At 41.3% G+C, this 13,756-nt stretch overlaps 1 protein-coding gene across 8 annotated transcripts in view; it reads left to right on the top strand.

The window, feature by feature from the left end:
• Positions 1–13,756, top strand: part of ATP10D (ATPase phospholipid transporting 10D (putative)) — a 101,937-nt gene that overhangs the window by 36,663 nt on the left and 51,518 nt on the right. For 6 of the 8 annotated variants that reach the window (XM_034771348.1, XM_034771344.1, XM_034771345.1 and 3 more), the window contains 6 exons: positions 2,993–3,197; positions 7,121–7,206; positions 9,270–9,376; positions 10,166–10,297; positions 11,640–11,767; positions 11,954–12,206. In XM_034771348.1, the coding sequence (XP_034627239.1) occupies positions 2,993–3,197; positions 7,121–7,206; positions 9,270–9,376; positions 10,166–10,297; positions 11,640–11,767; positions 11,954–12,206 (911 nt within the window). Of the gene's footprint in view, positions 1–1,660; positions 2,300–2,992; positions 3,198–7,120; positions 7,207–9,269; positions 9,377–10,165; positions 10,298–11,639; positions 11,768–11,953; positions 12,207–13,756 lie in introns of those variants that run through there. The other 2 variants (XM_034771351.1, XM_034771350.1) reach the window with 2 other exon arrangements.

The raw sequence follows: 13,756 nt of genomic DNA, 5'->3' as shown, positions 1-13,756 counted from the left end.
TCCTGCCCCATCCCCACCTTCAGTGCTAATACCTGCGATAACAGATAGCAAAATAGTTTATCGTTCTTATATGTACAAATAGCTTTAGAAGATGTATTTCAGGAAAATTAAAGCTAGTGATCCATACGAATGTTTACTATGTATTAATTTATTATCTTTAAGGTACACTTTAAAGAAGAAAAAAATCATTGATTTTCTGTGTAGATGCCCCTGTGTCTGTGGCACAGACATACATTTAAAGTGCATTAGCACTAAAACATAAATGATTTCATGGGTTCCTAATGTAGTATTCTCTGGTAAACAAATTAAGAACCAATTCTTAAATGTACAGAATGTGCGATTCATCAGATAATGTAGACACCGATAGAGCTGTTGATGTTTGTGGGTCCTCTAGAGTGAGGAGGCTTGAGCATTCTAAGCAGGAGTGCCATGACATGTTAGCACATGGTGCATGCCTCCTTAGAATGTGGTTGGCCAGTCAAACTCCTATGTCTCGTTTCAGATCTAGCATTACAACATTATTGGGAATGAGCAATGCATAAAGGTGGTAATTAAATTTTAACACCTGGAATGTTTTTAAATACACTATGCTTCTAATATACACTAATGTAGGTTTATTTATGTTCTGTGTCCATACTACAGTATTATGACTGCTTGGAAAACCTGTAATAACGATCTTGAGAAGGAGGCAGGCATGTGACTTGCACTAATTTTATTTTTAGACGAGCTTTAGCTTTTATTGCTTCCTGCTCTTGGTTCTGTTGCACTTTGAAGGATATGAAGTCACCTATGCTTAACTAGGGAAATCTGTCAGTACAGTAACTCCTCGCTTAACGTTGTAGTTATGTTCCTTTAAGTGAAACAATGTTAAGCGAATCCAATTTCCCCGTAAGAATTAATGTAAAAGGGGGGAGGTTAGGTTCAAGGGAAATTTTTTTCACCGGACAGAAAACTATATATTATATAGATATCTATACACACAGTATACATTTTAAACAAACAATTTAATACTGTTCACAGCTATGATGATTGTGAAGCTTGGTTGAGGTGGTGAAGTTAGAGGGTGGAAGAGGGAAGGATATTTCTCAGGGAATGCCTTGCTGCTAAATGATGAACTAGCACTCAGCTGAGCCCTTAAAGGTTAACACCTTGTTAATGTAGTGCTTCACACAGGGCAGCACGAACATGAGGGAGGGGAGACAGCATAGCAGACAGAGACAGACACATACCTTGTGTGTGGGGGAGAGAGAGATGCACACTGTCCCTTTAAGTAAGCTAACCCCCCTCTTAAGTGCATTGTCTTTTTAAGTGGATCAGGAAGTTCAGACCGCAGCTGCTGCCCTAAGTCTCTGTCGCTCTCCATCTGTGTCCCCTCCCTGCTCTATATGGAGAAGGGGTAAGCGGGGTGCAGGGGGGAGGGGGACACCGTGACATTAGCCCCCTTCCTGCGCCTGTACAGCAAGCAGGAGTCTCTGGGAGCAGCTCCAAGGCAGGGCAGGAGCAGCACATGGCAGTGGGGGGAGGGACAGCTGAACTTCCTTGATAGCCTGCTGGGCAGTTGCAGCACAGGGAACTTAGGGGGGCTGCCGGTCCACCCTGGTTCCAAGCCCCCACCAGCTAGCTGCAACGGGCTGCTCTTCCTGCAAGCAATGGACAAAGCAGGCGGCTGCAAAATGACATTAGAAGAGAGCATTGCACAACTTTAAACGAGCATGTTCCCTAATTGATAGACAATGAAACAACGTTGACCAGGACGACTCTGAGGAGTTACTGTACACCGCTTAATTATGTTTCCTTTGTGGCGTCTCCCTTTTAGGCTTGCACTTTTAAGGGGATGCTCTCAAATAGTTCAGGCACCAAAAGTTTTAGTTACAAAACCTAATGTATGAAATATTTCTCTGATATTTTCTTTTTTATTGAAATTTGTTTTTTTCATTTGCCTGCAACATTTTACTCCGCTAACAATTTGATTAATGCTAGTACTGATCTGCCAGTCTGTACAAATATAGTGCACTGGTTGGTCTCCTAGGTCCCAGGTTAAATGGTAACAATACCTGACACCAGAAATGTCTTTTGTCCATTCACAATAAGACACAGAAGTGTCCCTACCACCAGGAAAGTTTGATCACTTGGAGCAATCATCACACCCCGTCTACTTGCACTGGTGCATTCTATACTGGTGCCCACAGTTCATCAGATGCTTTTACTTACTCCTCACCTGAGATCCTCATCCTGTTGTATCAAAATAATGTTCACATTAACCAGCTGTGATCTCATAAAAGGAGGATTATGGTCTCAGGTAAGCACTGAACAGCAGAAGTAGATGGAAAGTTGAAGAAATAAGCATGGAAAACAGTATTTTCCTAATAAAGGGTCCAATTCTGCAAGGTGCTGAGAGTCCTAAACTCCTTATTGACTTTACTTTGTGTTGCAAGATCTTTGCACCTTACAATGTTGAGCTCAGAGCTATTCAGCAATACATAAATACAAATGTTTTAAGTAGAATTGTATTCTAAATATTTAATGATATGCCAGCTAAATGTTATAGATTTTTGTGTACTTGCCTATCCAATTAAGAGACAAAAATTTGGGTTCTGGACTCACCATCAGGAGTAAGGGGGAGAGAAGGAGATGAAGATTTGACACTTGGTTTACATAATTTGGAAGTCTAATTCACCTAGTGAGAGAATTTTAGAACACTACTTCTTCATGGGAATAGAAATCATAGGACCAAATTCTGTGCTGAGTTTTAACCCAGTCACCCTCACGGAATGTTTTTTATTCTCATGGATAAGGTATGGCCCTGATCCAGCAATTGATTGTGTTGTGAGTACACTCACCTTAAATTGGTAAACTGTCTCCCCAGCACTTTGGTGCATACTGATTTATACTAACTATTTTATATTCAAAACAATCATCTTTTGTAGTTCGTTTGTTCATTTGAGCTTGCAGCTTGTGGAATTTTTCATTTAGACTTTTATATATGTTTCAGGAAAGAGAAGAAATACATAGATCAGTGCTGGAAAGATGTTAATGTTGGGGACTTCATTCGACTTTCATGTAATGAAATAATTCCTGCTGATATGGTGTTGTTATACTCTACTGATCCAGATGGGATCTGTCACATTGAAACAGCCAGCCTTGATGGAGAGACTAATCTGAAGCAGAGGCAGGTGGTGAGAGGATATGCAGAGCAGGTGACCATTGTGCATTTCTAATAATTTTTGAAGAAAATTATGTTTCAAGAATTTTATTTAAAGAAAATCTCTAGTTCATCTTCTTGATTGTTGAGGAGGGACTTGTCTACACCTGCATTGGAACCAAAATTACTAAATCAGTTTTAATTCACACCTTTGGTTATTGCACTGCAAATCTGTGTGTGGTCACTCATTTCAGGTTAAGAGTGTCCTATTTCAAATCCATGCAAGTCAGTAAAAAAAATTCTTCTTCAGGTACATGTCAGTGTGGATTCCGCATTAGGTCTTCCTTTGTGCCTCCATGAATGTGACACTGGAGTCTTTGGAATAGCAGTGTCCATCAGTGCTGCATGTGCTCGCTGTGCCTCCTTGTGCTCTTGTGCAAGGGCATAAAGGGCAGGGCATCCCCGACCCTCCCTCTGTTCCCGCTTACCACCTGTGGCAGCGAGATATAACCTGGCAAGTGTCCATCAGACCTGCTGGTTCTCGGATTTGGCTAAGTTCCTTCAAACTCTTCATAAAACCTTCCGAACCCTTCTGATTTTTCTGACCTACAACAGCTATGAACAATATCAGCCCATCTGGACTGAATATCGGATGGTCACACTTCCCTTGTAGAGATCCCCTCATACACTCTTCCACTTACAAATCCCTTTATGGGACTTCACAACATGGTGGATTTGAAACCTGTAGGCTACAATCCCTGCCCATCCTGTGGTGGGCTAATTTCACTGAAGGATTTGATGGGACTGTCAGGAATCACATCAGATCCAGTCCAGACAGCCTGACCTTTGGAAGCTGCCTTGTCCTGTTCCACCGCGCGTGTTATGTCATGCCATCGGACAGATGGATGCTAGAGATCATTGCCCATTGCTACCCCATCCAGTTCTATTCTCTATTTGCGATCCACTGCCCTCCTAGTCCCTCTTCAAGTACCCTTCTCACAAAAGCCTTTTACAGGTGGAAGTGGTCTTGTTGTTTGTTGCGTCTAAGATCCATAGTAGAGATACCACTGGAATTCAGGGGAGGAGGCTTGTACTCCCAGTATTTCCTTATCCCGAAGAAGAATGGGGGAAGGAAAAGGGGAGGGGTGGTCCTATCCTAGACCTGGGGAGACTCAACAAATGAATGTTCAGGATGGTAATGCTTGCCTCCCTTATTCCATCTCTCCAAGCTTAGGACTGGTTCATGATTATGCAAATCCATGTATCTACCCATCCAGCCCACAGGAGGTACCTAAGATTCACAGTGGGGCTCAACTATTATCAATACAGGGTTCTGCTCTTCAGACTCCCCATAGCACCAGGAGTATTCACAAAATGCCTGGCAATAGTGGTAGTGCACTTATGGAAAAAGGGAATTCACATGTATCCCTCACCGAGTGACTGGCCGATCAGATGCAGGTTCCTGCAGACTTTGGCAGCCCTGTCATACATCCACTTCCTGTTCTCCAAACTAGGACTCCTTGTGAACTTGAAAAATTGTCACTGATTCCATTGCAGACAACTGAGTTCATAGGAGCTATCTCTGACTCTTGGTGGTAAGAGGTTACTTGTCAGAGGACAGGATCCAGTCCCTTCAGTCATTGGCAAGGGACTTAAGATCAAACCGAAGAACATTGGTGCGTACATGTGTGAAACTACTAGGCCATATATATCAGTCTATACATATGTGACACTGCTAGCCAAGCTTCATCTGCAGCCCTTACAATTATGGCTGAGGTCAGTGTATTCTTCATCTAAGCATCATGTGATCAAAAGTCATGGGCCTGCTCAAGAGTGCTTACAGAACTCACTTGGTAGCTGGACTCAGAGAACATATGAAAGGGGTGCCATTCTACCCCCTCCTCAATAATGACAATTAACTGCCTGCAATGGCTTCCTTCTGCTTCAGAATCATGCTTATGTCCTTGATTTGCAAATCAGGAATGTGGAGCTAAGTGCTAATTTCTGTAAAATATTTCACCCTTATTAAAATATTACACACTTGTCATGACTGCTAGGTTTGATGCTAAGTTTCGGACATACAGGGCATGTGTATGGCTCCAGCTGACACTGTTATTCAAAAGTATCCGATCTTGTGTGCATGAGGCACATACACATGTTGGGTGGGATCCACACTGACTGCAACATCTAACGAACCACAGTTACAATAGAATAAGTAACGATTTCTATTTAAATTAACTCCAAATAGGACACACTTAATTTGCAATAACTTTCTATACATAGACTCTCACCAAAATAACTAAAAATGTGAATTAAAACAGATCTAGTTAATTTGGTTCCAGTTTGTGGGTAAATGAGCCCTGATTTTCCACTGCCTTGTATCTTGTGGAATAACTTACTCCTGTGCAAAGTGGGTGTAAAATACTGCTAGATCAGAATAGAAGCATTTTACAGTCACTTTGCACTCATAAGAACATAAGAGCTGCCATACTGGGTCAGAACAATGGTCCATCTATCCCAGTATCCTGTCTGACAGTGACCAGTATCCGCGCTCCAGGGAGAATGTACAGAACAGGGCAATTTTGGAGTGATATACCCCAGTCTTTCACTCACAGATTCTGACAGTCAAAGGTTTAGAGTTGCTCTGGCGTTCTATCCCTGACCATCTTGGCTAATAGCCATTGATAGACCGATCCTCCAGGAACTACCCTAGTCCAGTTTTTTTGTTTAATCCATTTATAGTTTTGACTATCACAACATACAAGGGCAATGAGTTCCTCAGGTTAATTGAGCATTATGTGGAAAAAGTACTTCCTCAAATTTGTATTAAACCTGCTGCCTATTAATTTTTTTGGTGACCCCTATTTTCTGCATTGTGTGAAAGGGTAAATAACACTCACTTCTCTGTTCACTTTATCCACACTATTCATGATTTTATAGACCTCTGTCATATCCCCCCATAGTTGTCTCTTTTCCAAGCTGAACAGCTCTAGTCTTTTTAATATCTCCTAATATTGTGTAAATAAACAAGGAACAGGGCAGAGGAGAAAGAGGCCCTATATATTTAATTATTTATATTTATAAAATGACAGGAGGCACCTCTCAGAGGCTCCCGGCATCTCTGACAATAAATCAATATATCAAAATTAACAGCAGGTCAGCAAGGTATGTGCAAATAAGAAAATGCCAAGCTAAGATTTCTAACTTTCAAACTCTGCCTGTGGATTTATATCTTAGCCTCAGGATTGGCATCCTCCAGAGATGGAAAGAAGTCTAAGGGTGAGAATTCAGGGGTTCTTTGAAATCCTTGATTATGGAGAAGACATTTCAAATGAAACCTGGGTTTTAACTCTTTCTTTAAAGAATAGGTGACATATCAAAGAACTCTCTTGTAAAGCATTCTACTGAGAAAGCATTCTATTTCGATATCAGAGTCCAGACTTGCAAAGGTGCCATTAATTTCAGCTGGAATTGTGGGTTCTAAGTACTTCTGAAAAATCACATACACTTTTCTGTAGTACTTGCCAACTTTCTGTCTTTCTTAAGAAGGGAATTTTCTCAAGGCAGGTAACTTTTTATTTTATTTTATTTATTTATTTTTGACATTCTGTTGCTCAACCTGCTTATTCATCACTTGTAGTTCTTGTTCTTTGCAATAATCATTTCTCTAGCACTAGTTAGGCTTCATCTACATTAGAAAGTTTTATTGGCAAAACTTCCCTTCTGTTGGCATAGTCTACAGCCCGGTTGTGTCCATGAAGCATCAGCAGCTCATCTGATACATCCCAGGGTTTTATGTTGGCTGGGCAATCTCTCCAGTCATCTTGCATTCTGATTGAGCAAAATACCTGCTTTCGTTCCATGTTGAAATATGTGCTAGTATGAACTATTGCAAAGTCTGAAACTGCTGCTGTGAATTAATTTTTGTAAGCTATATCACTCCTTGTCTGAATTTTATGTTCTTCTCTGTGAATATAGGTTTCTGAAATTGATCCAGAGAAGTTTTCAAGTAGAATAGAATGTGAAAGTCCTAACAATGACCTCAGTCGATTCCGTGGCTTTGTGTAAGTAGGCTTGGGGGGAATTTGCCATTTGTTATGGTAATTTGGCTCATTTGTTGAAGGCTTGTAACGTTTACTTTTTACACCTTATAGTTAAATCACACTGTCTGATTCTAGTTTCTGTGTGTGGCTGAGAAGACCTGGAGCTCCGAAAATGCTTTCTGTACTAAAGCTTGTGAATGGCGGAGGCTTCTTGATTAATTTTTGTTATAATGAAATTTTAAAGTGATTAGTTTATACTGTAATTCACATTGGTACCTTCTTTATTCAAAATGCCTCTCTTACCTATTTTTAATGGTTTGTGATGCTGCACTAACGCTTTCCCTAATACTCATTCTGGACTGTAGTCTGAATAAGAAGACAGTATTGTCTAATGATGATAAAAGACCGGAACTGGGAACAAAGAGGCCTGGGCTCTATTTCTGAGGGTTAGTCTAGTCTGCAAAGGCTTTGCCAATATAGCTATACCAGCAAAGCCCTCTAGTGGAGAGACAGCTTATGCCAGCAAAAGGAGTTCTTTGTTGGTATAGTTCAAGGATCTCAGACTCAAATCACCATGAGGGCCACATGAGGACTAGTACCTTTATATGACACCTTTTCATATAAAGGTACAAAAACCCCGCCCCTGCCCTGCCTCTTCCCACCCCTTCCATGAGGTCCCACCCCTTCTCACCTCTTCCCCGCCCCTATTCCAACCCCTTCCCCAAATCACCACCCATTCTCCGCCTCTCTTCTCCGCCTCCTCCCCTGAGTGCGCAGCTCCCCACTCCGTCCTGGAAATCGCTAAGAGCCACCAAACGGCTGTTTGCTGATGGGAAGCGCCTGGAGGTAGGCAGAGGAGCGGGAATGTGGCATGCTGGGCGGAGGGGGAGGTGGGGCGGCGGGTGAGGGGAGCTTGGTGGCCGCAGGAAATAACTCCGCGGGCCACATGTTTGAGACCCCTGGTATAGTTAAACCACCTCCTCAAATGACATAAGCTGTGCTAGCAAAAGAACTCCTGTTTTGGGTATAAATGGCATTTGCCTGAGGTGGGGGGGTTGCCAGCCTAGCTAGGTTGGTTAGGAGTGTGATAATTTTGATGTGTGGTTTTTTTAATTATATAATTTATTTATGCTCCTAACCAACATGGAGGCCAGCAAAACTGTAGTATGGACTTGGCCTGACTCTACCTCTGGCTTGCTGTGTGACCCTAGGCAACTTGCTTAGCTTCCCTGGGATTCAGTTTTCCCATTTGTAAAAGCACTGTTTATGGTACAAAATATTTTTTAATGCAAACTATTTCCATTTTAATTTTGAAACTCGCTGTTTCTACAGTGCCCCTTCTCTGCCCCCCCCATAGCATGGAGAATAAAAATTACAAATGGGAGAAAAGGGGGGGGGGAATTATAGACATAGTCAATCTATATTCACCGTAGGCGTATCTATATTATAATTAACCTGCTTACAACACTGTTAAAATATAATTCTGTCTTCTAGTATTGATATGTGCTAACTGTGTATTAGCCACGTCCTTGGTCTGTTTGACAGCCTAGGATAGAGTGAGGCTGTAGAATGTTTTGGGGACCCTGCTATTTTATGGTTAGGTCATTTCTGCACTACAAGGTGAGGATCATGTTTTAACAGGTGTCAAGAGGGGCCAAGGTTCTACTGGGGTCCCCAAGCACAGGTTTGATTGAGGCATAGCTGGGGCTGATACCATCATAGTTCCTCCCCAATAGACACATGTCATGTGAATTGGGATGAGCTGGGTTGAAGTGTCTGCTTTCCATTCTTAGTGTTCGTCCTGAGATCGCAATGTTGCACTTATGTAGGATTTTCTTCTAATTATGCTCCTGACAAACTGTTGACTTGTAAACTTGTGAAATCTCAGTATAAACCAAGAGAGCATGCATGGCCAGATTTTCAAAAGAGATCAATATGTTCGGTGCTGAGCTTTGTTGAAAATCTGTCACAATGAGGGGTACTGGGCGAAAATCTGCCTCCATGTGCTTTCAAGGCTTGGTTGCTATAAATGCTGTGGGAGGCTCCGGCACACCTGTTAAGTAATGAATGCACTGTGTTTGCAGTGAACATTCAAACAAGGAGCGAGTGGGTCTGAGTAGAGAGAACTTGCTGTTACGAGGATGCACAATCAGAAACACAGAAGCCGTTGTGGGCATTGTGGTGTATGCAGGTTAGTGGAACGGGGGGCTTGCACTGATTTTCATGCAAACGTGAGTTCTTCAGGATTTCCTTTTTAAGTTGTATTTACCTGACCTGAGAAACAGTACGGTTCAGGCACTGGTAAATGGGAAATTGTCACTTTCAGTCCAGCACAGGGGAGTAGTACCTGGAAGCATTGCTAACGACTGCCCAATGGGCTATGGGAAATAAATTGGTTTCTGTCTTAGAGCTTTATGCTGCTGTAATACGTGAGCACAGACAGGTAATCTCAATTCAGTTCCATATGAACAAGTCTCATGGTCACACCTTCCCCACCCCCCCCTTGCAATTAGCACTGATTAGTAGTTGCCTCAAAATAGAGCCCAAAGAATGGGATGGGCATATGGAGACTGATGCTGTATCCTTCTGTTTCAGGATTGAGATTGTGCTGTTATTGCCTGTCCTGTGTGTATTCTCTGACAAAGGAAAAGTCTCCAGAGCAATCAATCTGGCCCCTTTAGTAAGCACTACAGTTCATATTTAGAAACTAATAACCCACCTTGGAGTGCAACTTCTGTTAGAAAGGAAAAGTATTGATTTTCAGATACAGGGGGCCAAACAAAACAGAAGCTTTTCTTCTTGGAGCAGAATTAATGGATGCATTGTACTGGCAGATAATTGCTTTGCTTAAGTTTAGAATCCCGGTCCAAATACTAATTAACCCATGCATCTAATTTTCTCAGTCTTTTGGGGATGTTTTTGAGTTTTGGTTTAAATATCTGGTAGAGAAGGGAAATGAAACGTTTATTGTGTGTTACAGGTCATGAAACCAAAGCAATGCTGAATAACAGCGGCCCTCGTTACAAACGCAGTAAATTGGAAAGGAGAGTGAACACTGATGTCCTTTGGTGTGTTCTGCTTCTGATTTTAATGTGTTTAATTGGTGCTTTGGGTAAGTAAAATGTAAGGATCTGCAAAGTAGTATTTTTGTTTGTTTGTTGTCTCCCCCTCCCCATTTTTCTCTGCAGGTTTTTTAGTTCTTTATTTTTGGGGCTGTCAATGTGGTGGTATCTAGGAATAAATAATAGTCTGACTCTTCCAGGAAGCATACTCTTTGCCCAATAGTAACTGAGTTAAGAATGAAGAGTGATCTGAAATAAATTAATTTCAACTAGCTAAATTTATTGTATACCTAGTAGGCCTAGGCATTGAAAGTTGAAGATTGAGGCTTATCTGTGCTTTGAAATGTGCCACCGTTTGCAGGAAATCTTAAAAATTGTTTCAACTCGCACAGTTACACTGCCTGTATGGATGAGGTACTGGTGTCCAGATCACTTCTGGGTGCAATATAAAGTAGTTTAGGTCCCAAGCTCCTCAAAAGCTGCCTCTCTCCTAGTGTAATATACTTCATCAGCTGAGCTGCATACAGTGCTTGAGTCCACAGTCTCCTGTTCAGTTCAGAGAGGTCTGGAGGGAGGATATTCTCAACTTGAGACCGTGCTTCCCCAGCTGGTCTTCTATTGATCGTACTGGTAATGCTGCAAAGCTCATATTTTCTCCGAAGTCCTTTTCTGGGAAGGCTGACAGGATGGTATTGGATGGAGAGTCTAAGTTTGCATGGGTTTTGGGGGAGTTTATATTTTGGACGTTGGTTAAATTTAATACTTGCGCTCAGCTGCCTGTACATTTTATTACCCAAATAAGCAGGTTTGTAAAAACGTTACTGAAATCCTTGAGACAGTCTTATTCCTGGAATACATTGGAGGTACAAGCGTATTAGCTGAAATAGTTTTTAAGGTTGGATTTTTTAAAACCATTTTCTAACAGCCAGTGTTGTAATTGAGGCAGGACCTACTTTTTGCCCTCGTTGTGCATATGAAGTAGCCTGGATAAGCCATGGTTCACAAGCTAGGGGTGTCACCCACGCAAGCTACTGGTAGAGCTACTTCATTGTTGGTATATTCCAGAAATAGAAGCTTCAAAGGATTTTTCTTCTATTAACTGTATCTTTCTAACATTCCCATTGGATTGTGGATGAGTAGTTAAATAAATAATCAAAAGGCTCTTCATGCAATCCCATGGCAACCTTCATTCAGGAATTAGAATAAGCAAAGTGGGAGGAGGAGTTTGTTTTGATGAACTCTTTCTTGAGAAAAACCAAAAAGCTGAAGTGTAGTTGTTAGGCACCAGGCTTTAAACCTGTTCCAGTTTTTGTTCAGCTTGACACTAAACTATGGTACTATGGTGTATGTACAACTGACTTTCTTTCTTTCTTTTATCATTGTGTTTTTAAGGTCATGGAATTTGGTTAAGTAGCTATTTGGAGATACCTCTTTTTAATGTCCCTGAGCCTGATGGAAAATCCACTCCACCAGCATTAGCAGGGTTTTATATGTTTTGGACAATGATCATTTTATTACAGGTAACGTCAATCCCCCTTAAACATCATGGGCCAGATTCTGCTGTCATTTACACCAGTGTATATCTGGAGTAACTCTTTTGACTTCAGTGAAGTTACTTTATTTACACTGGTGTAACTGGATCAGAATTTGGTTTTATAATCATCAGATTATCTACTGCATGTAATCCACTCATTTTATTTTGTCAGGTCTTGATCCCGATTTCTCTTTATGTTTCAATCGAAGTTGTCAAATTGGGACAAATCTATTTAATTCAGAATGATATTGACTTGTACCATGAGAAAAGTGATTCCACTATTCAGTGTCGAGCACTGAATATTGCTGAAGACTTAGGTCAAATCCAGTATATCTTCTCTGACAAGACTGGAACCCTCACTGAGAACAAAATGGTTTTCCGGAGATGCAGCATTGCAGGACAGGAATATTGCCATGAGGAGAATGGTAAGGAATGAAATATTAAGGCAACATTCGTATCTTCTGCAAGAATAAAGAAGTTGAAAGGTTTGTTAGGGTAGAGTGTATGTCAAGTCCATTTGGCACACCCATGCACAGTAGCATGGAGAGAGAGAATGCAGGCTAACCTTATTAGCAGCAGTGCTTCTCCCTATGTGTGAACTGTGGAGCTCTATCCATACATTGCCTTCTGTGCTAAGAGTCTTCAGAACTGTTGGCAATGAGCTAGTATGCAGATAGTTGTTTCTATTCACTGTGCTGGAGAAACACTTTTTTTTTTATGCTGGCTGAATGAACGTCACTGGAATTCAATCACCATGCTCTGCCTCTCTCCATGAAGTTTTGGAAACTGTGTCACTGGGAAAGCGCAAATCTTTCCTCTTTTTTTTTTTTTTTTTTTTTTTAAGTAGCGAGCCAGGGATAATATCTGCATAGTATTTTAGGGTGCAGCTGCCCAGTTCATCACCATGGTGGAGACATGAAAATATCCTCCCTCCTTCCATGGAGCATTGTTTTAGGCCTCAATTCAGCATGTGGGTATTTAAAAGCACGAGTAGTCCCATTGAAATTGTATGCTTAAATTTAGCTACATACTTATGTATTTTGCTCAGTCAAGACCTTAGTGCTTCACTAATATTAGTGCACAAGCAAATTCACCTGCAAGCCTAGCAGATAGGTAGTAATTTGATGAACTGCCATTCAACTAGCAAAGACCTGCACTTCTATTCTAGCATGCTTTGTTACAATGCCTGTAAACTGGCATATCACAAATAGGTGGAAATATTATTAAGTTTTAGAAACCTGTGTACTATGTTATGAACACTTTGTCCTATATATGAGTGGTATTCTGTATCTAGCTCTCATTAGACTATTAATTTCCCTCTGGGAGTCAAGTGTTATTTTATTAGTGGCTTTGTATTTTTAAAAATGCATAAACAAACAATATAGGATGCAACTGTAGACATAGGATGAAGTTATATACAACATCACAGACTCTTCACTTGATTTGATCATTGGTTAATTTAGCTGACTGGCTAAGTTAGATCAAAAATACAGGAATATAACATACTGTATATACTCAGTCATAAGCCGATTTGTTTATAAGCCGATTTCCTTCCTCCCCCCTCCCCCCCCAAGATGGATAAGTAAAAATGAAAATTTTTTATAACCGGTTCATAAGCCGACCCTATAATTCAGGGGTCAGCAAACTTTGGCTCCCGGGCCTCAGGTGTGACAGACCCAGACCAGTGGGGTACAGGAGTCTGGTAGAGGGCAAATATATTGGTCACTGGATGAGTATTTTCTGTTCCCTGAGTGACCAGAGAAGGGGCTGCACTAGAGTAATCAGGAACCTGCTAGAACCAGTTGAGGCAGGCAGGCTAATTAAGACACCTGGAGCCAATTAAGAAGAAGCTGCTAGAATCAATTAAGGCAGGCTAATCAGGGCACCTGGGTTTTAAAAAGCAGCTCACTTCAGTTTGTGGTGGGAGTGTGAGGATCTGGGAGCAAGAGGCACAAGGAGCTGAGAGTGAGAGGGT

The sequence above is a fragment of the Trachemys scripta genome, chromosome 5 (assembly GCF_013100865.1).
Source record: "Trachemys scripta elegans isolate TJP31775 chromosome 5, CAS_Tse_1.0, whole genome shotgun sequence".
NCBI lineage: Eukaryota > Metazoa > Chordata > Testudines > Emydidae > Trachemys > Trachemys scripta.
Note: the sequence above shows the minus strand (reverse complement) of the source record. Positions and strands in the feature narration are given on the sequence as shown.